Below are 27,360 nucleotides of genomic sequence, written 5' to 3' on the forward strand. Positions count from 1 at the left end.
AGAGCTAAGACAGCAGGTAGTCTACCACCAACTGATGCTGTATGCAATTTTGCACCCAAAGTCAGCTATTTGAATTCACACTAACACTTCCACAACCACTGTACAGCTCCAGTTTATATTTCCATGCTTAATACAATGCAAAATTACATTTGTATAGCGCCTTTCGCTCTGTTAGAATGTCCCAAGGCACTGGACAGTCAGAGATTGGGACCTGAGGGTGGGGGTGCGTTGGGAAGAGGGAGGGTGGCCGAAGGCGGGATCGAAATGGAGGGTCTTGAGAAGTGCCTTGAAGAAAGCAAGGGAGGGAGCGAGGCTAAATATTTATGTCTAAATATTAAAAGTAAAATATAGGTGTTAAAGAATTACAATTCACATTTGCATAAGAAATTTAAATTTAACCCAGTTCAACATGGAACATAAATGCAAAATTTGCAAAGCTGAATGGGGGAGTGTCTATTTACTGTTTACAAACAGAACTGGATGTGGTATACATCTACAATAATGCAGTGCCATTATTTTTAAAACGGAAAGGTTAAACGTTTTGCTGCATTTTCTGGTAATCTTTTTTTTAAAAAATCAAGAAGTCAAATAGTTTCTAAGGATGTGTATCAGCGATTAGAATATTAACTAGTATTAACAACCACAGCATATTACTTTGAATCATTCAAGCTACAACAAGTCTAATCTGTCAGGTTATCAATTGAAATACAACAGGGCTCTTGCCTTCCCAATAGATTTTTTTTTAAATTACACATTTTAAAAAAAAATCCATTTCAAATTATTGCAATAGTTTATATTTTAATAAAACACTCAAATAACACACTTTAGTCACTCCTGATGAAATCTCAGGAAACTGTGTGCATAATGAACCTGCTGTCATGACGGCACAATTGTTAATCCTACTGCACGAACATCCTTATTTATCAGGAACACAAAATACGTTGATTTTCAGTACCTACACTTGACTTGAATTTCCAGTGAAAATGTGATTAATGCAGGCTTGTCTTTTCAAAATAAAAGGTATCCACAAGATAATATTGAGCGACCTGAAGGTGTGCAGCACGTCATGAACTGGAGCCATCTTGCATATACGAATTAGGAGAAACTCAATGCAATCCAGTATCTGCATTCTCAATCCTCAACATACATATTCTGTACCAGTAACGCAACACAACTGTTCATTTACTACCAATAGTTTAATTCAATGTATCTTTCTGAGACAGCTGGCAGAAAAGACCACAATGTCAAAGCAATTCAGATTCTACATTGTGCTCAGTCATGCAAACTGGTTAAAAAAATACACCTGTACTGCATTTATTTACTTTGGCTGAAGGGAACATTAAATAAGATAATAAAATAATCCTCTCTGGATGTAACCTTCTGCTAATGCTGTACATAGAATGAGCTTTTTAAAATACGTATATTTTTCAAAGCATTAGAAAAGGGTGCTAAAATGTTCTTGTGATAAATTTGTGGTTTCAAAAAGGGCAACGAGTCCAAAAATATTGCCAGCAATTACAGCAAAATTACATTTGTATACAGTGCCTATCACGTCAGAAGGATGTCCCAAGGCACTGGACAATCAGCGTTTCAGATCCAAGCTGGGAGTCAGCATCGGGCGGGGAAGGAGGGTCGCCGAAGGCACGCTTGAAGAGGAGGTCTTCAAGGAGGCAAGGGAGGGTGTGAGGCAGATGGATTGCAGAATGGAGTTCCAGAGGGTGGGGGCAGAGTGGCAGAAGGCCCACCCGCTAAAGGTGGGGCGGGCGAGGTGGGGGACGCGAAGCAGGCCAGAGACCGCTGAGCGGAAGGAGGGGGCAGGTTGATAGGGGGTCAGGAGGCTGCAGAGGTAGGCGGGAGCAAGGCCATGGAGGGCTTTGAAGGTGAGGACCAGGATCTTGAACTGTATCCTCTCTGTGATGGGAAGCCAGTGGAGTTGGGTGAGGATGGGGGTGATAGGATCACTGAATCTGTTGCGGGAGAGGACACAGGCTGCAGAGTTCTGGATGATCTGAAGCTTATGGAGGGAGGAGCTGGAGAGGCTGACAAGCAGGGAGTTAGCGTAGTTGAGCCTGGGTGTTATGAATGCGTGTATGAGGGTCTTGGCAGCCTGCGGTGTGAGACGGTGGTGGAGCCGGGTGATGTTGCGGAGGTGGGGGAACGTAGAGCAGGGTATGGCACAGATGTGGGGTAGTTGAGGGTCAAAGAAGATGACAAGTTTCTGGACTGGCTTAGTAAGGTGTAGTGTGAATCCTTGGATGGTGATGTTGTCTGAGGTGTGGAGGCGCTGATGGGAGGGCCTCGGTCTTGTTGAGGTTTAATTACATTAAACTCCTCCATAAAAAAATGCAGTGGGATATTCATTATTCTTCATAACCTGTTGCTGTGAACCACTAAATGTGCTCTCATTTTAGTATGATATTCCCATACTGAAAATCAGTAAAAGATTATGAAAAATTCCACTGTAGTCTGTATGGATGAATTCTCAATAAACTCTAACACAAACATCTCTGACACAAACATTCAGCCGAAGTCAATGTTAATATTTTAGCAATTCCACATTTGAGCTCTATCCATAAAATCCTAGTGGTAAATGTTAGATTACATTATTTGTAGTATTTTAATCTCAGATTTTCCTTAAACTTAAAACCATGTAAATTAGTGGCACAGTGCATTCTGCATTTCACAAGGCTATACTTAATTTGCTTAAAATGCAAACTACTGTGATCATGCAACCCATGATGACACTTTAATAAACAATCTAGATTTCAAAATTTCGCTATAAGAGTTAATGTCACATTTGGGTACTTTTAAAAATCACTCACATTTTTCTGCAAGTTTGTCATAGAATATGCTTTGAATATTGAAAAGCAAATCTCACTAAAATCTTTTAAAACATCAAAGACATGGTTTTGTCCAGATTTTATTTAAGCAGATTATTCACTACATTTTCTCTCACAAAGCTGAGCCACATTTAAAAGCCTTATAATGACAAAGTGGTAAGGTAACATATTGATTCAGTAATGTCCTGTGCCATAGATTTGATGTGGACTCTCACACAATTTCCCATTTGCTAGTTTTCTGATTTCAACACTGCTGCCGTGAGACATGTGCCAAATGAAAGTCAGCCATTTCCACAGAGAGAAAGTGGGAGAAAGAGAAAGGGGGAGAAATGATGAGAAGTTGGCTCTAGTTCCAATATGTCCTTGGGTATTTCCTGGCAGATGATCACAGCAGTATCAGCCGCCTAAGAACAAGTTCCTATCCACTCTTTCAGAGGGAACAGTGAAGATGTACCATTTTTTAAAAGCGACGATCATTCTTTCTTTTCATTTTATTTTGACTGATTTTTGCTTAAAACACATGGTTTTGTCCAGATTTTCTTTAAGAAGGTTATTTACTCCATATAAACAATAAATATTGAGATAATTGTCAGAGAATCAAGCTAATAACCCCGCCAGTGTGAAGAAGACAAATTAACATGCACAGCTGAATTTTAAGCAAATACCAGATCAAAGGAAAGATACATCTGGGATAAGCTTTCGCACCTAGATTTACTGAAGCTACATTTTTTTTAAAAAACCCACAGGATGCACATTTGCTGGGATGCTTTGTCGAACCATCCATTTCCTTAGTAAGGCAGAAAATATGCTGCTGCAATACCAAACAAGCTTTGGAATCCTTCTCATCATTAACATTAACATCTTTCAAGTTTGATTTGAGGACAGAAATAGATCTCTTTTTCATAATATGACAAACCATTGCATAGCAAAATGCTGCTTTGCTGGTGGTATCATTTTAAGATAAAGATTTACTGGTATCACTAGCTTTTTAACTGGACTCCAATATTTATAAATCCTGAATGTTGCAGCATAAAAGCATTTGAAACAATGCAAGTCAATGTTCTTACATGATACACCACAATTCTTAACGCAAACACATGGTACAGAAATCAGACAAAAACAGTTATGCCGACTACCAAACCAATTTGTACCAGCTGCATGAAATTAAGTTTACCAACATGTATTCTTATACACATATTTATAGAAATTCACACAAACATATACACACACACACACACAATCTTTCGTCATTCAGCGTCAGACACACGCGGAAACCATCACCGTGCGTAAGAATATTCAAAATGGACAGAGTTACATGAGTGCCAGTTGGACATGGAAATTCGAGTAATGGGATGCACACTCTCTCCCTGGAGGGATGCTTCCTGCTTACCTAACTGCAGAGCGTATTAGGCGTAGTTTGGCAAGAGCCAAGGTTTGGGGACCCCGGCGAGTGCGTTGGGGGTACTGCCGAAGTTAAACAAGCTAAAACACATGTTAGAATATAAAAATAGAATATAAAGTTAAATAAAAGGATTGATATGCATAAAATTTCGCTCATTAAAAATGGCACTGCAGCAACAGCAAAATTTGTGGCCGAATGTCTGATTTGGAAAAGTGCTCCATTTTGTCACTTCCCATCAGTTCAGATCCCAAACTACACCGTCTCCCATTATTGGGCAGGTCTTGTCCAAATTGTCCCGCCAAAGGACTTATAATAAATAACTATCTCTGAGCTTGGTATAGCACTTTATCACACTGTCACAAAGCATTTCACAAGATTTATTGCAAAATGTTGTGACTGCGAACTTGTAGGCAAATGCAACAATAAATTAGCCGTCAGCAATGTCCCACATCAGCCATGTACAACATCAAACTGCATTTAAGTCATTCAAGTCGAGAGAACATCCCAAGTGAAGGGTTTGCACCCGACCTGTGGGTTGGAGTCAAGAGGGATGGAGGACAAGGGAGGTGGAGGTGGATGACCGAAGGTACGGTCAAAGTGGAAGCTCTTGTGACGAGCATTAAAGGAAGCAAGGGACGGGGCAAGGCAGAGGGGCTCTGGGATGGAGTTCCAGAGGGTGGGGGTGGAAAAGCTGAAGATCCGACCTCCAATGGTAGAACAGGCAGGGCGGGGACATGGGAGTAGACTGCCATGTTTTAATAGGTTACAGAGGTGGGAAGGAGCAAGACCTTGGAGGGCTTTAAAAGTGAGGACTAGGATTTTGAACTCAATCCCCTGGGGGATGGGAGTGATCGGCCCACAGAGTTTATTGCGAGAGAGATCACGAGCTGTAGAGTTCTGAATAATCTGCAGTTTGTAGAAGGAAAAGCTGGAAAGTTCTGCGAGCAGTCAAGCCTGGACGTAATAGCATGGATGAGGGTCTCGGTGGCCTGAGGGGAGAGACAATGAGGTGAACACCCAATTTTATCTGGGGAATTGTTGGTCAGGGACCAGGCGAAACTCCCTTTGCTTATCACATTTCATACAATGATTTGCAATAAAAAAAAGTGAAAATAATGAATCGGACAAAAACATTTTGCACAATCTCAATATTTCATGGATCTTGAGGCATCTTGATGGGTGTTGAGCAATCATGTATCTGAATTTCTACAAAGATTATCATATTACCATAGCCAAAGTATCTAAAGAGGGAAGTGGGTGGGGTTGGGGTGTGATGCTGGAGTTAGATAGAAGATCAGCCATGATTGAATGGCGGGGCAGGCTCGAAGGGCCGAATGGCCTACTCCTGCATGTTATGTTAAGTAAGAGTAGTTGAAGGCATCCAAGTCAAAATCATCGAGTGGTTCCTTATCACAGTCATCACAGTAAAGGCTCAAAACCACACAGAACAGGTGGTAGATACTGAGTGGAAGTTGGTAAATGCAATGCCTTGTTTATAAAGACATTGCGTAGTCTGAAGAGGAACTCTGCAGGCTCCATTTTATACACAAAGTAAAAATCTTCACAACAAAGGAAAATGTATATTTAAATATTTTAAGCATATTCAAACTATAACAACAACTTGCACTTACGTAACGCCCTCCACACAGGGTACCGTCTCAGAGTGCTTAATAAACTAATATAATTACTACAATCTAGAAATCAATTTGCTAGATTTTCTGACCTCTGAAACCTAGAGATATAATTCACAAACTAGTAAAACTTGCAAATGACTTTAAAACCCCAAATAAAGGAATGTCTTGAATACAGAACTGACACATTCACAGATCTTGAAGCATATAAAGAATTCACCTGTAGGAAATTAGGACACATCTTTGCATAGTTTGAATATGAATAAAAACATTTGTTTTAAAAAACTGAATTGTATAGCAAATAATACTAACAGTGACTTTATTGAAAAATGAAAGCTGTACAATGCTCCCAAATCTATTGTGCTTTTCCACGTTACTGCACACCCAACTATGGTACAAATGGATCATCTACTTTACTAATTTTGACATATCTGTGTTGGCACAAGAGCTGTTACTAAACTACAATCTGTAAAATTATGTTGTCCCTGAAAAGATCTAATCAAGACAATATTGTAGTTTCTAGCAGTAGACAATTGGCCTATATAGTGTACCCATCCAACTTCCTACATGTCCTTTGACACATTGGTTATCTAAAAACAACTTGCCTCATTCTTTTTTGAAATCCTTTATAATTTTTGAAAGCTTCCCTGTTGTATGAGTGTTTGTTTCACATTCCTAACACGCATTTGCATAAAAACGTCCTGTAGTTCCTTTATGCTTCCTTTTCAAACTCATGTTCAATTGGGACTTATTACAGTAAGCTTAGCATTTTCTTCCGCAGGCCCCTGATGCCAAAAAGACCTAATCCAGCTGGGCACAGAGAATTTAAGAATTGTATGTAACATCAGGAAGACCACTCGCACTAGAGAACTGGCCACAGTTGATTATGTCAAGAATTGACATTACTTGCTCGGCAAGATTTTGTTCTGTGTGGCAAGTGTGTGAATGGAGGGGATGGGTTAGAAGAGGAAGTTGCCCAATTTACTAAGCCACTTTCCCATAGTATCCAAATTTGAAACAGACCCATTGCCGACCACAGACAATGATTGGACCTGCTCCAAACAGTATTAACACACATACAACACCTGTGCATTCAGCCTTCACATTAATTGTGCATTGGTTAGTTCAATTAGAAGCATTGCCAGTGGCAGATTATTGAAAACATTATGTACAGCTTCCTCGTCTAATGGAGCATTAACCCACAGCAGTACTTAAAACTCAATACTCAAGCGTTGCTTTAGACTGGCACATCTGACAACAAAATAACTTTTTTTTAATAAAAAGAAAGCCAGTATCTGAGCTCTGTCATTCCAGAGCTACTATCTTTTGTGCGAATAACATCCCATAAAAATGAATCTCTTGTATCAAAAATGTTTGGCTGCTATTCTAATTCCCAAGTCTTTCTGAGACAAGATTTACTAGTTCTCCAGTTGAGACAACCTCCCAACACGAAGGGTAACGTCCGAGTGTTTCACATGTGTGGCCAAAGTGGTAGGTTTTGAGGTGGGTTTTTAAAGACAGAAGCTGGATGAACAGGTAGAGGGAGGGTGTTCCGGAAATTAGGGGGTTGAATCTAAACGCTTGGCCACCAATGCCCACGTTGAAGCCAGTGAAGCTTGATGAGGACTAGGATAGGCTGTAGTGGGAGGTAACATGGCTTGAATAAAGATTCGGGCTGAATTTGGTGGCAGAGGTGGTCCACGAGATGGAAGTAAAGGAAAGCGGTCTTGGCCAGGGACTAGATGCAAGGGAAAAAACGAGAGCTGAGGATTGAACCAGCCTCAAGGCTGCACACTGGTTCAATAAGTTTAAGAAAAACACCAGGGAGATTGAGGAGGTCAGAGCAGGAAGAGAGAAAACGTTGGTAGAAGCCAAGAAAGATGGTTTCCATTTTATCCATATTGAGTTGTAGGGAGTTGTGGATCATCCAGGTCTTGATGTCTAACTGCTAAGTGGATGGATCAGTGGAAAGTTGAAGTGGAAAATGATCTTGGACATCATCCACATACATGTAGGCATTGGCCCTATGTCTACAGATGACATTACCAAGAGGGAGCATGTAGCTAAGGAAAAGGAGAGCTTCGAAGTACTCCGCACGTGACTGCGAGAGTAGGAGAAACTGATAAGAGAAGATAAACTGGAGGCTTTGGATCAGGCAGGGTTGAAACCAAGAGGGTGCAGTCTTAAGAGATAAGGGAAGAGAACCAATCAAGGAGGATGAAGTGGTCAACGGTATCAAAAGTGACAGAGAGGTAAAGGAAAATAAGAGGCAGACGGAGCCCGGTCGAGAAGAGCAAATATATCCTTGGTGACTTTGATGAGGTCGCTTGGTGCTGTGGGCAGAGCAGTATCTGGACTGAGCAGGAAGTGTAGTGACAGAGGGGAGGAAAACTAAATGGCGTTAAAGGAGTTTGGATAGGAAGGGGAGGTTGAAGATGGTTGATAGTCGGAAAGTTTGGATGGATCAATGGTAAGTAGAAAAACAATTCAGTCCTGTTAAAAACATAGCTCAAGTTGGCTAATCACCAAACATTATTAAAACAGTGGATCTAATCTAGAAACATTATTTTTGCACAAGGAAGATGTGCAGGAGAATGGAGCCCTCATAAATCACATGATGTAGAGGGCAGTAGCCAAACCTAACCTCTGACAAATTGAAAGCCACCGCAAACAGTTCATTCTGGACAGGTAGCAATAATTTTATTTGGCAAAAAAGATGCGATAGTTATGTAATTTTTAGTTAATGAGTCAAATATGTAAGCATATAATATAAAATTTATTTGATAATTAAACCTTTTATTATAAAAAATATGCCAAATGATTGTCCAAGAAGCTTGATGTAATTAGTACAAATTCACAGCATTTCTAAGTATAAATTCATTGTTTTCTTCCTTGCAACCAAAATGATTAAAATTAAGGTTGCCGAAGAAATTATCTATTCAGTAAATCAAGGCTAAATTGTGCACCATTCAAAACAGTCTCTCGGTCATCAATTCCCATTGTTGCATCTGCACTACATCAAAATCAATTTGAATTTAATCAACTTTTTCTTTACCTATGTAATTCTGAATATTTCAATGAATAAATTTATGACATAAATCAAAAAAGTTTAGAAAGGGAATCGAGCCCAGCAGCATTATATTCATAAACAACAACAACAAAATTACATTTGTATAGTGCCTTTCACGTCGGGAGGACGTCCCAAGGTGCTGGACAAACAGAGCTTCGGACCCGAGCTGGGGATCAGGGTCGGGGAGTATGGAGGGTAGGGGGTCGGAAGCAGGGAGATCGAAAGTACAGTCGAAGAGGAGTTTCTTGGATGGGAGGCAAGGGAGGGGGTGAGGGGGAGGGACTGCGGGATGGACTTCCAGAGGGTGGGGGCAGTGGCAGAAGGCCTGCCTGCCAATAGTGGCCTGAGCGAGGTGGGGGACGTGAAGTGGGTCGGAGCCCGCTAAGTGTAGGGAGTGAGCAGGATGGTAGGGGGTTAGGAGGTCAGAGGTAGGGGGGAGCAAGACCATAGGAGGGCTTTGAGGGTGAGGACCAGAATCTTGAACTGTACTCTGCTGTGTGATGGGAAACCAGTGGAGTTGGGCGATGATGGGGTTAATTGACAAAGTGCCCGCGCTCTGAGACGCTATATAAATACAATTTGTTGTTGAGCTCTTGCTCAAATTCTCTCAAGCAATCAGCAATTAGTAGTGAATGATGCTACTAATCGAAGTGTGTGAATACATTTGCACCATCCTCCAGACGTAAGCCAGAACAGAACTGAATGGTAATTCCCAGTTGGAAATGCAGAGGTTCAGCAGTTGTTCGTTACTGTGCATACATCCAGAGAAAGCAGCGGATCATGAATTTAAAATTGCATGTTTGTGAGCCATAACTTAACATACTCAATATTAAGTTCTGAGTGCAGCAGAGTTCTGTAGCTCAGAGGGCGGAGTGGGCTGTAGCTCAGTGGTTACAGCACTCGGCTCGCAAGCAGGGGACCTGGTTTCAATTCCCGGCAGGGCGAAACCCCAGGCAAGTTTCCTTACTCCACACGCCTGACAAAAATCCTTCAAGTAAAAAATAATAATTTGATCACTCAATCCACGACTGTTTGTGGGACACCGCAGTGTGCAATTGGCTGCTGCATTTCTCCACAAGTATATACAGTCAATTCACTTTACAATATATTCTGTGAAGCGCTTTGAGACATCTCGAAAACATGAAAAATGCTATATCAAATGCAAGGATTATTATAATACTTCCCAATAGCAGACATCCTAACCTTGAGTGTTGCAACCTATCTTTTGATGAAAATCTACCTTCAAAATTGTGAAGATTGCACAGGGTATCTTATTGTTCAAGTGCTATCTTGAGGTTCAAATCCATTGTCACATACTTTTCAATTTTCTTCCTTAAGCCATAAAATCACTTAGCCAATCCACCAGCAAAATGTATTAGCTCTTTGATTGTGCATCGTCTCTGTTCGAGACCTGCAGGTGATTTCTCAGCAACACAATCCCCAGCAATACAATCTATCACTAAAAGCAAATGAGGCAAAGTGTGACGGTCACTCATCCTTATTTGATGTCTTCTTCAAGAAATGTATTGCATGGAATTGAGAGGGACACTATTCATATGTTTGTTAGAAGCATTTCAGATAGAATTGACTTTTTTGTGTACAATTTGTTTTCCCAGTTTATTTGAATTATAAATAACATGTCATTAAACAATCTGAATTGCTTATAATTTATTATCATTTGCACTGTAGCTGAGAGACAGTGGAGATTGGCTAGGACTGGGGGATGGACATTCGAAGTTTCGTGCATGTGAGGATGCAGGCAGCAGAGTTTTGAATGAGTTGCAGCTTGTGGGTGATGGAGGTCAGAACCAGTGTTGGAAAAGACTAAGCGGAAAGTGATTAATGCATGAATGAAATCTTCAGAGAAATAAGGGCTAAGGAAAAGGAAGGTGGCTATAGTGATGAACCAGATGGGAGAAAGAAATGAAAGATGGGATTGAAGCAGATTGAATGAAGCAAGGTTCAAATTGTTTTAATAACAGGTTATTTATAATCCAGGTAAATAAACAGGGCAAACAAATTATATGCAAAAAAGTCAACGGCAGCTCCTAAAGATGTGCATATGTAAACATCAGACAATGACAGGTTCAAGTTTGCTTTTTACCACTCAGTGGAAAAGCCTGCTAATACTCATAGCTCACATTCATTCGATAATAGCCCTTCGAGTGAGGTATCAAAGGGTACCAGTGGAACCGTAATGTTGAATGCATAATGAAATCAAATGCTGAACCCCTAGAAACCAAGCAAATACAGTTAATCTCATCATATTGACTTATTGTCAAGTATTTTTTTTTTTGCTCAGCCGGTTATCTGACACATGCAAAAACAACATGCATTTATATAGCTTCCCTCGCACAGGGTAGCATCTCAAAGTGCTTGACAGTTGTGACCAGCCGCCGATGGTGGAATGAAGGGCAGGAGGGATAAGTAGGAAGCCGAAACCAGTTGAACAGAGACAAAGAGGCAACGGGTAGTGGATTGGTAGACTGGGGTTTAAGCAGATCGGAGAGGTAGGGAGGTGCCAGGACATGAAGAAATTTGAAAATGAATGTGAGGATCTTGAAATTGAAAATCCATCAATATGCTAAATAATCAAGAGTTCCATGCATCCCTCGTATATCAAAATTGCAGATATTTATTGGAATGAAATGCGCACCCTCTCCATATGATGTGCTGAGCTTGTGCCATAGCTGCTTAACTCTCTGCAAACCAAACAAGGTAGATTTTCTTTGGATGTACAAAGAAGTGTTCACAAACCCAGACTCCAGCTGCCTTCCAGCAGCTGTCATCCCAAGCCTCAGAGTTGCCTCATCAGCTATCTGGCAGACATCTGCCTTCAGCAAGTTGGGAGGACCTTTACGGGACAGCAAGTGACGTGCCAGCCATCCTGATCTTCTTGAGGTCCAAGTTAAGTGCCGCATACTAGGCTTACCCAGCACCAGCTGCTTAATCCAGGTCATCAAGCAAGGGGCTTTGGGAAATTAATGTACCCGCCTGTGAAGTTGCCTCTGCCTCCGGGGTGCTAAGCTACAGCTCATGTAGGCCAAAGCCCTTCCTCCCTGCAGCCGTTCTTGTGTTTGCATAAATCCACCTCACTGTTTGATCCTGGACTTCGCAAATGGGCCTCTCTGCTGCAATTCCAGGAGCTCAGATCCATAAAATATATGCACCCAGGTCTTAAATGCCACAAGCTTGATCTGCATTGGGACTTTGATGCTTAGTATAACTACATTTTTTTCTAGAATGACAACACAATTATAATTAGAACAGGTGAGGATCTATGTCTGGACTCCTACATCAGGACTTCCTATAAACAGAGCAGCAGTTTCCTGTAGCAGTATCACACATGCTTCCCTGTAGCTTCTCAAACCAAAGGTGCTGGAATTCAGAACCTGCCCTTTTATACCCCCAGGACAGTGATACCTTAGAGACAGTTCCATCCAGCAGTATCCAGCAGTCTCCGGAGTGCTATTTAATTCACCACATGAGGAATTGGCAATGAGAGCCTACAAGTTGAGTGGAAGATCTGACACCGGCACAGGCTCTCAATGGGCTGAATGTCTTCATTTTCGTTGTAGTTTTCACGATTCCAAAGGTTCTCTATTCCCTTGAGTTTAGAAGGTTGAGGGGTGATCTGATTGAGATTTTTAAAATAATAAAGGGTTTTGATAGAATAGATACAGATAAACTATTTCTTCTGGTGGGGGAATCCAGAACATGGGGGCATATTCTTAAAATTAGAGCTCGGACATTTAGGAATGAATTTTGGAGGCAGTTTTTCACACAAGAGGAAGTGGAAATCTGGAACTCTGCCCCCAAAAGCTGTGGATGCTGGATCCATTCACATCTTCAAGACTGAGGTAGATAGACTTTTGTTAAGTTAAGAGTATTAAGGGATACGGGGCATGGGAGGGTAATGGGACTTGAGGTACAGATCGGCCTTGATATTATAGAATGGCAGCACAGCTTGATGAGCTGAATGGCCTACTCCTGTTTCTATGTTAAAGAGAAGAAAACTGATTATTAAAGATGGTCTTTCAGCACTGAATGGGAGGAAGAAACAATGGATGGAAGTTACCCCCCACTTCTTTGCACCTTATTATCTGAAAAGGTATTTAGGGATGCATTTTTGTGGTAATTTACTGCAGTTAATGTTAAACACAGGGTGAAAGTAAAACAGCATCATTACTAATAACTACAGTTGTCCTTGGTGCACATATTAAGAAATACAATCCAATACGAGGCTCAGCTTTGTTCAGCTCAACAAGATGGAACCCACCCTTTTTGGCTCCTATTAAATTTGTTTTGTGCCTATCTCAGACTTCCACAGCCTACTTGGGTCCTTCCTCAGCTCCCAGAGTAGTGTAGTACATACTCTGGTGTTCAATTTAATCCTCCACTCACTATCCTCCCTCATATCCTGTCCTTGACCAAGACCACGTTTCTGCACCTTCGCTATATTACCCATCTCCATCCCAATCTCATGTCCAATGCTGTTCAAGCCATCATCCATGCACCTCACCTCCAGACTTGAATTTTCAAATGTATTAGATGTCAGACACTCCCTCCCCCACTTTACCATTGACAGACCCTGTCTGTGTGTCTATAGGTAACAATTACAATTTAATGCAATGTTTCATGACTGCAACGATACCGTGTTTTGAAAAAAACACTGGTGTATAGATAATAAATTAATATTCGTTATTTTATCTCAGATACTAAGGGGCCCATTTTGATGCCAACTTCCATAAGTAGAATATTGGAACCAAAAGGTTAAGTGGAAAAGAAACCTCTGGATGTCTTTAGAATGCTCTATCAAAGGTATCACATTTTGGATTACTGTACCTTACAAGAGGCGGTTGTGTCAGAATGTCAATAATGCTCATCTTTTTTTATATTGATAAGTCATCCCATTCGACCACCTCATATAATTTAGAGATTAGCCAGAACATGTGGGCCACACATTTAAACTGAACAGACAGATGCTGTTCTGGTTCATAAGGCTTAGCCTCAATAAGAATAACATTTTTTAAAATAATAAACCAAGATGTCAGAGGACTGAAGCACATTGGCACACATTACACTGATTGTAAAACCTTACAATGATTTCATACGCCTTATCAAAACAATTAAGTCTCTATCCAGTGTGTTAAGAAGATTACCAACATCACGACAAGATACAATTAGAAAAAGCTGGGCCCTGCAAATCATTCTTTCTACTAAATTTGTTTCCATTGGTCACTGTGGAGCATACATGTCTCAATCCTTAAATGCATGCTTCCATTTTACAAGGCCGGTCCTGTCTTTTCTGAAGAAAATACTGAGTTACAAGTTGAGATATTTTGGAACCAATTCAATTAAAATTAAATAACCAATCAGATGATCGAGGAAGCAAATTAACAAATGTGCTTTTTAAACCGAAAATTAAAAATCCAGAAGTAAATAAAGTTAGGAAAATACTAGAGATGCAAATTATAATGACATTGTATCCCAATTTTCTGTTATGGTCTGACAAGTGAAAATTAGCAGCAGCAACTCCTTACAAAGATCAAAATTAAAATATTCAAAAAAACAAGAAAAATTTCAACATCAAATTACATTTTTATAGCACCTTTCACCTTGGGTGTACGTCCCAAAGCACTGAAACATTCGAACATTGTTTATTCGCAATACACATCATTGAGAATGTCCCATGTCTGTCTCATTATTGCCATTGGCTATATTCCTTAATATTACTGGAGGGAAACAAGAATTACATTCCAGCCTTCCCACTGAAGGCCCACAATGACTTTGCTCAGCTGAAATCTCCAGGACCCCTGTACCCCATGCCCAGATTCCCTCCAGCCCCCCTGTACCCCATGCCCAGAGTCCTCCACCCCCCCCGTACCCTATGCCAAGAGTCCACCAGCCCCCCCTGTACCTCATGCCCAGAGTCCTCCGGGCACCCCTGTACCCCATGCCCAGAGTCCCTCCAGCCCCGCCTGTACCTCATGCCCAGAGTCCTCCGGGCACCCCTCTACCCCATGCCCAGAGTCCTCCGGGCACCCCTGTACCGCATGCCCAGAGTCCTCCGGGCACCCCCGTACACCATGCCCAGATTCCCTCCAGCCCCCCATGTCCAGATTCCTGCAGGCCCCCCTGCACCCCATGCCCAGATTCCCTCCAGTCCCCTTGTACCCCATGCCCAGAGTCCTCCGCCCCCCTTGTACCCCATGCCCAGAGTCCTCCGCCCCCCTTGTACCCCATGCCCAGAGTCCCTCCAGCCCCCCTGTACCCCATGCCGAGTCCCTCCAGCCCCCCTGTACCCCATGCCGAGTCCCTCCAGCCCCCCTGTACCCCATGCCCAGAGTCCTCCGGGCCCCCTGTACCCCATGCCCAGAGTCCCTCCAGCCCCGCCTGTACCCCATGCCCAGAGTCCCCCCAGCCCCCTGTACCCCATGCCCAGAGTCCTCCGGGCCCCCCTGTACCCCATGCCCAGATTCCCCCCAGCTCCCTGTACCCCATGCCCAGAGTCCCCCCAGCCCCCCCTGTACCCCATGCCCAGAGTCCCTCCGGACCCCGCTGTACCCCATGCCGAGTCCCTCCAGGCCCCCTGTACCCCATGCCCAGAGTCCCCCCAGCCCCTGTACCCCATGCCCAGAGTCCCCCCAGCCCCCTGTACCCCATGCCCAGAGTCCTCCGGGCCCCCCTGTACCCCATGCCCAGAGTCCCCCCAGCCCCCCTGTACCCCATGCCCAGAGTCCCCCCAGCCCCCTGTACCCCATGCCCAGAGTCCTCCGGCCCCCCTGTACCCCATGCCCAGAGTCCCCGGCCCCCCTGTACCCCATGCCCAGAGTCCCCCCAGCCCCCTGTACCCCATGCCCAGAGTCCCCCCAGCCCCCTGTACCCATGCCCAGAGTCCTCCGGGCCCCCTGTACCCCATGCCCAGAGTCCCCCCAGCCCCCTGTACCCCATGCCCAGAGTCCCCGCCCCTGTACCCCATGCCCAGAGTCCCCGGCCCCCTGTACCCCATGCCCAGAGTCCCCCCGCCCCCTGTACCCATGCCCAGAGTCCCCCAGCCCCCTGTACCCCATGCCCAGAGTCCCCCAGCCCCCTGTACCCCATGCCCAGAGTCCCCCCAGCCCCCTGTACCCCATGCCCAGAGTCCCCCCCCCCTGTACCCCATGCCCAGAGTCCCCCCAGCCCCCTGTACCCCATGCCCAGAGTCCCTCCAGGCCCCCTGTACCCCATGCCCAGAGTCCTCCAGGCCCCCTGTACCCCATGCCCAGAGTCCCCCCAGCCCCCCCCTGTACCCCAGGCCCAAGTCCTCTGGCCCCCCTGTACCCCATGCCCAGAGCCTGGTACCCGGAGCCCCACCCCCACTGTACCCCGTGTCCCTCATGCCCCCCGTCCCCCCACCCCCTTTCCTCCCCTCATCCCCACCAGACCCAGGTGGGTCTCCCGCCCGCCCCCACCCACCCCTCCTCCCACCGTGGCCGCTGGACGACAAGACTAATGGCTGCAGGGCAGGCGGGAGCCGCCGGCGCACTCACCACGGGTCGAACTCGTGAATGATGCTCTCGAAGCGGATGACGGCGAACAGCCTGGAGCTGAAGCCCGCCAGCCAGGCCAGGAAGAGGACGGTGAAGGAGAGCAGAGACTGCCAGCCGGCCGGGTGCGAGACCAGGCTCTTCATCTCCGCCGCCGCCGCCAACTCCGCCATTTTATTACCGATTCTCTCCCCCTTCCCCCCCACACACACACACAAAAAAAAGAGAGAAAGAGAGAGAGAGAAAGAAAGAGAATTTTTTTTTCTTCTTCTTTCTCTCTCTCTATTTACGAACGAAACACACGAGAAGAAACCGCGAGGGGAGGAGAGGAGAGAGGGAGAGAGAGAAAAAAAAACACCGCCTCCCTCTTCCCCCCCCCCCACACACCAAAAAAACCACACACCTCGGGGAAGGTTAAAAAAAAAAGGGGGGGAAAAGAGAGAGAGAGAGAGAGAGAGAGAAAAAAAAGGGTGGGAAAGAGTTTGAAATGAGAGCCGCCCTGTGACCGGGAAGGGTGTGAGTGAGTGAGTGAGAGAGAGAGAGAGGGGGGGACGGGGTAGGGGTGAAGGTAAGGGCCGAGCCGGGCCGGGCTGGGCAGGGCTGGGGGGGGGGGGCCGCCGGGAATGCCTGTCTCAGCCCCGGGCTAACATCACACAGCGCGGAGCGGCGCGGAACTGTGCGGCTCTGCGTCCGGGGAGCAGAGGAGGAGGGAGAGGCAGCGCGCGCGCACCCGTCTTGCGTGGATGCGTGTGTCGCGATTTACCTTCCCCCACACACCCCCACACACACACACACACCCCTTCCCGCCTCACACTGTGCGGGGGAGAGCTCGCAAAACGAGGTGAAAATGGAGGCGCGCGCGTGCGCGCGAGGGGACACAGATTCCGGTGACACCGCACCCGGCTTGCGCGAGCGGAAGGGGCGGCGCACGCACCCGGACCAACGGTCGCCCGCGATCTCCTTCGGTTTTGATTTGACTCGAGGCGGCCCCGGTGCCGCGAAGTGACGTCGTGACGTCGGCTCGACCCCGGCGGTAGCGGGTGGTGGGGGGGGGCGCCTTCCCTTCGGCCAATCGCGGGGCGGTTTACTGACAGGCCAGCAACGAGGCAATCTCGCGCTCTCTCTCTGTAGCTCGAGCGAGCTCCGTCGCCCGGGAGACGCTCCGATCCAATCGGAGAAGGTGTCACTGCGCGCGACCGGAGGAGACAGCGTGGAGGCTGATCATTGGGAGTCGAGCCGGAGAAGGAGGGGCAGAGGGTGAGCGAGAGGAAGTGAGGGCTACTCTGAGGAGAAAGTAGGAACCGATGAGGGTCGGGGGTGTGGTGGTGGTGATGGAGGTTGTTGGAGGGAAGGAGGGGGGAAGGTGTGAGAGAAGCGCCTGTCAATCAGTGCCCACCTGTCACTAAGTCAACGGTTGCCATGGTTGCTGTGCTGCACATGCCGTTGCTGGTTTGCTCCTCGCATCAAAGCCTTCAGTAGTTCATCTATAATAATAATAATAATAATAGTCCATGTGTTTGATAAAGTGCCTTATCAGGCCTTCGAGACGTCTCAAAAGCCCTTTGCAGAATATCCTCCTTAATCCTCCCTTGTATTGGATGCGGCGCCTTATCACGTCTTCCAGTCGTCGGAAAGCGCTTCACAGAATATACTGTAAAGTGAATTGACTGTATGTTGTGGGCGAAACTCGGCAGCCAATTGCACCACAGCAACAGCAAAATTACATTTACAGAGCGGGAGGATGCCCCAGGGCGCTGGACAGTCCGGGGTCGGGACCTGAGCAAAGGGGAGGGGTGGGGTAGGGGTGAGGGAAGGCAGAGAGGTGGGAGGACGACTGAAGGCACGATGAAAGAGGAGGGTCTTGAGACCGGCCTTGAAGGGGGCAAGGGAGGAAACGAGGTGAAGGGACCGTGGGATGGAGTACCAGAGTGTGGGGGCAGAGAGGCTGAAAGCCCGGCCACCGATGGTAGGGTGGGTCGGGCGGGAGACATGGAGCAGACCGGAGCCCACTGAGTGGAGAGAGCGGGCAGGTTGGTAGGGAGTCAGCAGGTCAGAGAGGTAGGAGGGGGCAAGGCCATGGAGAGCCTTGAAAGTGAGGACGAGGATCTTGAACTCGAGTTTGGATGATTTGCAGTTTGTGAAGGGAAGAGTTGGGAAGGCCGATGAAGAGGGAGTTTCCATAATCGAGCTTTGATGTGACGAATACGTGTGTGAGGGTCTCGGCAGCCTGAGGGGTGAGACAGTGGCGGAGTCTGGCAGTGTTGCCGAGGTGGTAGTAGGCAGTGCCCGGATGTGGGGGAAAAAGGACAGTTCAGGGTCAAACAAGACACCCAGGTTCCTGTACTGACTGGGTGTCAGGAAAGTATCCTGCAAATAGTCATTGATTGAAGTGGGCAGTTTTTTTTATATAGAGCTTTTACATGGAGCTGACAAGAATCGTTTGTTTTTACTGTATTTGATTTCCCTCCCCACCCCCTTGTTTTTGAAACAGACACAGGATTTTTTTTAAAAAGAGAGAACTGGCAGACTCCAAGTTACTCACTTCAGGACCACAAAACATTATGCTCATTTTTTCACTCATTCTTTCAAAAGGAAATGAAAGATTTATTTTAGGAAATAATATCTTGGCGTACAGTATATAATTTGGGACATGACATGTGCACGCAGTTGCCAGGATGGTCTAAGGCAAATTGGAGGGATCTTCTTTCATCTAGCAATTCCTATGTTCCTATGTTTATGCTTTGGTATGAAAGAAAACATCAGGGATTTTGACACAGCTCACTCTGAAATAAAGCTGCTTCATTGATCTGAAATCTGCCTCTAAAATCTAAATTTTTAGCCCCCTCTCCCCAGTCATAAATATTTATTTGTCACTACATTTTTGTGATTCAATTTATTTTTTAAAAAAACTATGCTCTGATTCTAACAACTCAATTTTTGTTGTGGCCTTACCTTGTCGGTAGAATTTAATTTATTTTAGATCTTTATTTAGAGGGAATGCACTTGTATGGAGTTTTGATGTAATCTTTAGATCAGATAAATAAAATTGAAATGAGTAAATAACTACATTCTACTTTCAGTGCATTTTTTCTGTGGAAGATAAAGAGGAAGGAAAGTGGAAGATGGTTTGAATCTTTAAATACAAATAATCCTTGCATTTGATATAGAACCTTTCACATAGGAAAACAATAACTTGCATTTATATAGAACCTTTCAGGTAGGGTAACTTCTTGGAGTGCATGTCAGGTTGGTAGGCGTGATAGGCGTGATTGACTAGGTAGGATTTGAGGCAGGATTAAAGACACAAAAAAGGGATGAGACGGAGGAGTCACTGTAAAGTGCAGTGTCTGTGCATTTGTTTCGAAGCAAAGGTAGCAGCCAATCTACACGCAGCAATATCCCACAAATAGCCATGATGTGAATAACAAAATTTATTTGGGGAATTGTTGGCCAAGACACCGGGGGAAACTCCCTTCTCTTTTTAAATAGTGGTATGGGATCTTTAACATTCACCTGAACTGGCAGACACGACCTCGGTTTAATGTCTCATCCAAACGATGGCACCTCCGACAGTGCAGTGCACCCCATCACTGTATTTGAGTGTCAGCCTAGACTGACTCGGGGATTGGAGCCACAACCTTCTGACTTGGAGCCGAGAGTGCTACGAATGGAGTCTGGTTGACACGTATCGTGGGCCAGCGAGCGGCAGGGCCTCGAAAACCCAGGTAAACTGAGCGAGACTCACGGAAGGTATGTCAGGCAGCGACAGGGAGGCACAGGGCCGGTCTCCCGGGGATCAGGACCTTGAGGTGGGGTGGATGTCGCGGAGATCGAGCGGTGGCCATTACCGGTCAAGGGGGGGATGCCATTTTGGACCTCCAGTTTTTCCTGCCATTCCACGTGACGTCACTTCCGTCCGCCAGGTTTGAATCCCTGGTAGCAGCTACAACACAATATAGCACAGGATAGTATAGCCTGTACTAGTGTCTCCCTCCCTCTGTCTGTCTGTTTCTCCTGTCCTTCTCCTGCAGGCTGCTCACTGCTATTCACAATGAGCGCCCTCCCCACTCTGTGCCAACTCAAGCACCCCCAGCTTCCTGAAGGCTGACAATGTCCTACTAAACCCGCCGCCTCCTGTCCCAGCGTGCGATTCTTGGCTGCTGCCCCCGACCCGAGCTGGCCCTCCCTCAAAATGCCCCTCTCCCTGCAATTCTCCCGCTCTCTGTCCTGCTCTCTCTCTGCCCTCCCTGCCTCCTATCTCTGCTTGACCCCCCCCCCATGGGGTAAATTTCCACATGTATGCGGATGACACCCAACTCTACCTCTCTGCCTCCACCCTGAACTCCAGGACTACTGAGGTCCTGACCGACTGCCTGTCCGACATCAAGTCCTGGACGAGGGCCAACTTTCTCCAACTCAACGTCAGCAAGACCGAGGCCATCCTGATTGGCTCGCACCAACGCCTCCACACCTCAGGCGCTGGCAGCATCAGCCTCCATGGTTGCACCCTCAACCTCACTAAACCAGTCAGGAACCTGGGTGTCTTGTTTGTCCCTGAACTGTCCTTTCTCCCCCACATCCGTGCCATGACCGGCACTGCCTACCACCACCTCCGCAACTTTGTCAGACTCCGCTACTGCCTCTCCATCAGGCTGCCGAAACCCTCACCCACGCATTCATCACCTCAAGGCTCGATTACGGGAACTCCCTCCTCATCGGCCTTCCCAACTCTTCCCTTCACGAGCTGCAGATCATCCAAAACTCTGCAGCTCGTGTATTCTCGCGTACCAGGCTCCGCGACCCCATCACTCCCACCCTCACCCGACTCCACTGGCTCCCCATCCCCCAGAGGATCAAGTTCAAGATCCTCGTCCTCATTTTAAGGCAATCCATGGCCTTGCCCCTCCTACCTCTCTGACCTGATGACACCCTACCAACCTGCCCATTCCCTCCGTTCAGCGGGCTCCGGTCTGCTCCATGTCTCCCACCCGACCCGCCCTTCCATCGGCGCTGGGCTTTCAGCCTGTCTGCCCCCATACTCTGGAACTCCATCCCACGGTCCCTTCGCCTCACTTCCTCCCTTGTCTCCTTCAAGGCCGGTCTCAAGACCCTTCTCTTCGACCGTGCCTTTGGTCTCCCTCCCACCTCTCTGCCTTCCCTCACCCCAACACCACCCCTCCCCCATGCTCGGGCCCCGACATCTGACTGTTCAGCGCTTTGGGACGTCCTCCCGACTTGAAAGGTGCTCTATGAATGTAATTTTGTTGCTGCTGTTGTTGTATATCTAAAATATGTAACACAAATATATTTAATATATGTTGTATCAAAGAGTCTTGACCATTTGACGACATCTTTCTGGAATACTTATCTTTCTATTAGGAATTAAACTTAAAAAATGAAACGAGTAATTTTGCCTCAACCACTCTTCCTGGTAATCTTTTACAAATCTCTCTGTATATACAAATACGTTCTGGTGCAAGTGCAATTGGTTGTTGCAGTGGTGTGTTTTCCAAAATTGCCTTTGATCCCAAATCAGTGGGGCATGTTTGTCTAGTTTATTGCATTTCAAATTACGTGGATATTGTGAACCATAAACAAATTATCTAACACATCAAGGTCTCTTTCATCTTCCTTCTAGGTAAGATATCAATGGAATACACTCACCTGCAATATCCTATAGCTGACCTGGAAGCCTTGATGCATGACATTAGAACGCATTGTACTCTCCAAATTAAACATCTCTTGGTCTTAAACAACAAAATCACCACAACTTTTTTATGTGAATGTTAGATAAGTAAAAAAGGCACTATTCGAAAAGAGAAGGGAGTTTCTCCTCGTGTCTGGTCAACAATCCCCCAAAATAATTTGGTAATTTGCTCCATGGCTGTTTATGGGACATTGCTGTATGTAAATTCGCTGCCGCATTTGCCCACAAAATTTACACAGTCAGACCACTTTACAGCATTTCCCATGAAGTGCTTTGAAATGCCTCATTGATGTAATATGGTGCTATATCAAATGTGAAGATTATACAGGATATCATAATTCTCTTGCAGTTATATTGATACTGTGATATTTGAAGTTTGTACGTTTAACTAGCAATGGGAGTTCAAGTCCTTTGAGTCTAGCTGTGTTTGTCTTTATGCCACTGCTACTGAAAAAATGTTCATCGTTTCTTCTGAAAAATGGATCTCTATTTGCTACCCAGGCTATGCACAATTTATGGCCGGAGAATAAGTGGGGAACCTGCTGTTCAGCCTTCGCCGATACCATCAAAGGAACACAAAACTAGCTTTCGTATAATTTGCTCTTTTTTTCCCCTTCCCCATGTGGAGACACCAACCTTATCCTTAGTATATTCTCACAGCAGCAAGGCAGTCATTAGACTCTCAGTGACACAGGGAGGGAATGCGTCATTGAACCAGCATCATATCCCTCCCAATGCAGTTGATGCTCCAACATGTGTAATTGATAGTCTTAAACTGACCTCAGAAAGATATTGTTAATTCAATTTTTGATCTTTCCTCAGCCTCAGGGGAAGCTTGTCTATTTGCTGGTCAAATTAACTGGTCCACATCTGGCATTTAAAATGGTGAATTCACATATGTACTGCTTCGTTCCAACCTGGACATGACAACAATGCAAAACAATATTCCCTGCCATTAACTGCCATCTAAGCACACAATGAATGAATAAAAATTGCAATACACAGGAAGCAAGCTCAGTGAGGAAGCAAGCTTCTGGCAATAGTTAGCTTTTCTTGATATTAAATTGTTTGTTTATTGAACTCCGTAAAGAATGATTTCTTTAAAATTGTTTATTTTTTCTTCACCTATACTGTATTCCCCAACATCGCTCACCATCCCTAGACACCAAGTGCAGACCAAAACACCTCACTTTTGATTTGTCCCCGGGAGCCAACCTCTCCTCCCTCATCCCTATTCCCATCCTCCCTTCCAATCAGTCCATCAGGCCCTCCAATCTCACACATTTCCCTGGCAAGTGTCCTCTCTGCACTAGGTTTTAAAATGTCCGCTCCCTCTGCAACAAGACTCTGACCATCAATGACCTCATCGTTGATGAAAATATTGACATCAGGGCCCTCACTGACACCTTCCCCCTCACTGAGGCCACACCACCCGACCTTACCTCCCACCATACCCCATGTCCTACTGCCACCAAATCCACCTCCATCTCCTACCTCCCCTGGAAAAAAATCTCCCCGCAATCCCTCTCCGCTGCACTGGAGTCATCTGAACTCCTCCACCTCTGGCCTACCTCACTGATTTATCCTCCTCCCTTACTCTCCTCCACAATTCCCTCTCCACCACTCTTGATGCCCATACCCCCCAAACCGTCTTCTACTCACGAACCTCACCCTGGTACACCAGCCACAACTATTACCTCAAGGGACAGGTGTGGGTTGCCGAACACACCTGGCTCAAGTCTAACCTAATGGTCCACGGCAGATCAGGCTGGACCATATCAAAATATACCGCTCTGGCCTCGCCTCCGCCAAATCATCCTTCTACTCAAGATAATCTCGGAGGCGAAGGACAACCCCAGGCTCCTATTCTCCACTACCAACTGGCTCCTCTGCCCACCCTCCCACACCTCGCCCATTCTCTCCTCTCGCTCTCCTGTGAGGAGATGCTGGATTTTTTCGAGTCCAAAATCGTGGGGATCCGTTCAGCTGCCTCCACCCTCCCAATCGCCACTCCCTTCCCATCTCCCCCCAACACTCCCACCCCTACCCATCCCTCCCTCCACATTTTCAAACTGTCTTCCCCTCTCTCATCACCACCATATCAAGCATGAAACACATTAACTGCTCCCTTGACCCCATCCTTACTTCCCAGCTCCACCTCCTTGCCCCAATACTCTCTGATACCATCAATCTCTCCCTTTAATCTGGCACCATTCCCATCCCTCTAAAAACAGCTACAATCACCCCCATCCTGAAAAAAAACCTTCCCTGGACCCATCCCTGCCTTCTAACTACTGGCCCATCTCCAAACTCCCTTCTCTTTCGAAGATCCTTGGAAGAGTCGTTGCTTGCCAGCTTCGCTCATTCTTCTACCATTCCCCTCTCAAGCCCTTCCATTTGGGTTTCCGAGCTGCTCACAGCACGGAAACTGCTCTGGTCAAGGTGACAAACGACATTTTGTCCATTTTGTGACCAGGCCTCCCTATGCCTCCTTATCCTCGACCTCTCTTGCCTTTGATACTGTAGACCACTCCATCCTCCTCCACCGCCTCTCCTCTCACCTCAACCTTCAAGGTTCTGTCCGTGAATGGTTCAGGTCTTATCTCTCTCACAATCTCCAATTTGTCTCCACCATTGGTTTCTCTTCCAGCCCCTCACAGTCTCATGTGGTGTTCCTCAGGACTCTGTCCTCGGTCCCCTCCTCTTCAGCCTCTCCATGCTCCCCCTTGCTGACATCATTCACCGGCATGGGGTCAGCTTCCACATGTATGCAGATGATACCCAGCTCTATCTCTCTGCCTCCACCCTCGATTCCAGGACAACTGACATCCTGAACAGATTGTCAGTCTGACATCAAGTCCTTGGATGATAGCCAACTTTCTACAGCTGAATGTCAGCAAGACTGAGGTTTTCCTGATTAGCTCATGCCACTGCCTCAACACCTCAGACACTGGCAGCATCAGCACCCACGTTTGCACATTCCACCTCACCAAGGCAGTTAGGAACCTCTGCATCTTGTTCGACCCTCAACTGTCCTTTTTCCCCCATATCCGTGCCATGACCCGCTCTGCCTTCCCCCACCTCCGCAACATTGCCTCGTCATCTCAAGACTTGACTACGGAAACTCCCTCCTTGTTGGCTTCCCAACTCTTCCCTCCACAAGCTGCAGATCATCCAGAACTCTGCAGCTCGCGTCCTCTCCCGCACCAGACTCCGTGACCCCATCACTGCCACCCTCTCAGAGGATAGAATTCAAAATCCTCGTCCTCACTTTCAAGGCCCTCCATGGCCTTGCCCTCTCCTACATTTCTGACCTGCTGACCCCCTATCAACCTGTCCACTCGCTTGGCTCAGCAGGCTCAGGCCTGCTCCAGGTCTCCAGCCCGACCCATCCTACCATTCGCGGCCGGGCTTTCAGCCTCTCTGCACCCATTCTTTTGAATCCCAACCCACAATCCCTTTGCCTTGCTTCCTCTCTTGCCTCCTTCACGGCACGACTCAAGACCCTCCTTTTTGATCGTGCCTTCAGCCATCCTCCTACCCCCTCTGCCCTCCCTCATCCCAACCCTGCCCCCATTCTCATGTCCTGATTTCTGACTTCAGCGCCTTGGGACGTCCTCCCGACGTGAAAGACGCTTTACTAATGTCATTTTGCTGTTGTTGTTGCTGTTTATTGTGCAGTGTGTGGCTTATTGGCAGAAGAATGCGGGTGCCTGAATGCCATTTACGTTTTTTGGGGGCTTGTCACTGAGGGCACTGCCTGGCAAGCTTTCCCGCTGCTTATCCAGCTAGGACCACCCTACTCAGTAGGGCTGTTGCCTGTAGGTTTACAGGAGCTGAGCACGAAGAGTTCCTGCCCCCAGTGACTGGTCTGCCCTTCCAAGTCCTGCCGATGAGTCAGCCTGGCTGCCTGTTATCAGCAGTGCCCTGGATTATTGCATGTCCGCCTGGCTCAAAAACTGGACTACCGAGACTGCCACAGAGGTTTGGCTCGACTCCGACATTCTGTTGTCAAACACGTCACACTTGGAGCCAGTTCAACTCCAAGGGGATCCCGCTTACCTCTCCACCCACCAGTAGGATAGCCACTTGGTCATTTGACAGGTCGTTTGACATCCGACAAATGTGGGTTTGAGCCCTCACTAGATGGACAGTAGATACAAGGAATGTTTTGGATTGGATTGCGAAACACAGGTGGCAACATGGAAACAACTGAGGAAGTTTATTTTTTTTCTGACTTAAATTAGCCATTTGCTAATTCTGTAAATACAATTAGTTAAGCTAAATTCCCAATATTAATACACTCGTAGGATTTAGTAATGATAATAATCCTTGAATTTAATATAGCGCCTTATCACATCGTCGAGAAGTCTCAAAATATTTCACAGAATATATACTGTAAAGTGTAGTGACTATTTTGTGGGCGAAATGTGGCAATCAATTGCGCACAGATACCTGACGTAGTACAGATATTACTTCCTTTACTCTGTGGCACATGTAGTAACAAATAGGCCTGAAATAAAACTCCATCGTCAGATATACACAGGAGGGAAATGGGAATAGAAAGGTACAGGAGGGAGTAAGGAATGGGAGGAGACTCATGTGGAGTATAAACACCAGCACAGACTAGTTGGTTCAAATGGCCTGTTTCCATGCTGTACATTCTATAATAATAATAATAATCTTTGCATTTGATATAGCGCTTTTCACGTCGGGAGGACGTCCCAAAGCGCTTCACAGAACACACTGTAAAGTGAATTGACTGTATTTTTTGTGGGCGAATGCGGCAGCCAATTGCGCACAGCAATGTCCCACAAACAGTCGTAGATTGAAAATGACCAATTTATTATTGTTTTTGGTTTTGGAGGGATTATTATTAGGCTCTGTGTGGAGTAAGGAAACTTGCCCAAGGTTTCGCCCTCTGCCTGGAATTGAACTCAGGTCTCTCGCTTGCAAAGCGAGTGCTCTAACCACTGAGCTACAGGACTCCATGTAAATCAATGGTCGTGATGTAGATATTAAACATAGTTAATCAGTTCAAAATTGTAGGAATCTAGAGTCAAAAGGAAGGCAAAATCACCAGATAATTAGTTGATTGAGTACATTAAGGTGAGTCTATGCTTTATATCTAACCAGTAGGGTGTATAGAAAGAGGTGAAATTTAAAAATCTGTGAGCCTCA

The 27,360-nt window shown here is 46.1% G+C and overlaps 1 protein-coding gene across 1 annotated transcript in view; it reads right to left on the reverse strand.

Moving 5' to 3' along the window:
* stt3b (STT3 oligosaccharyltransferase complex catalytic subunit B) overlaps positions 1-16,708 on the reverse strand; it is a 44,906-nt gene extending 28,198 nt beyond the window's left edge. Inside the window, exon 1 of the mRNA XM_042331780.1 lies at positions 16,476-16,708. Within this exon, the coding sequence (XP_042187714.1) occupies positions 16,476-16,645 (170 nt within the window). The 5' untranslated portion in view covers positions 16,646-16,708. The remainder of the gene's footprint in view (positions 1-16,475) is intronic.
* Between the last annotated feature and the right edge of the window lie 10,652 nt (positions 16,709-27,360).

This window comes from Callorhinchus milii, unplaced genomic scaffold (genome assembly GCF_018977255.1).
Source record: "Callorhinchus milii isolate IMCB2004 unplaced genomic scaffold, IMCB_Cmil_1.0 Scaffold2, whole genome shotgun sequence".
In the NCBI taxonomy this organism is placed as follows: Eukaryota; Metazoa; Chordata; class Chondrichthyes; order Chimaeriformes; family Callorhinchidae; genus Callorhinchus; species Callorhinchus milii.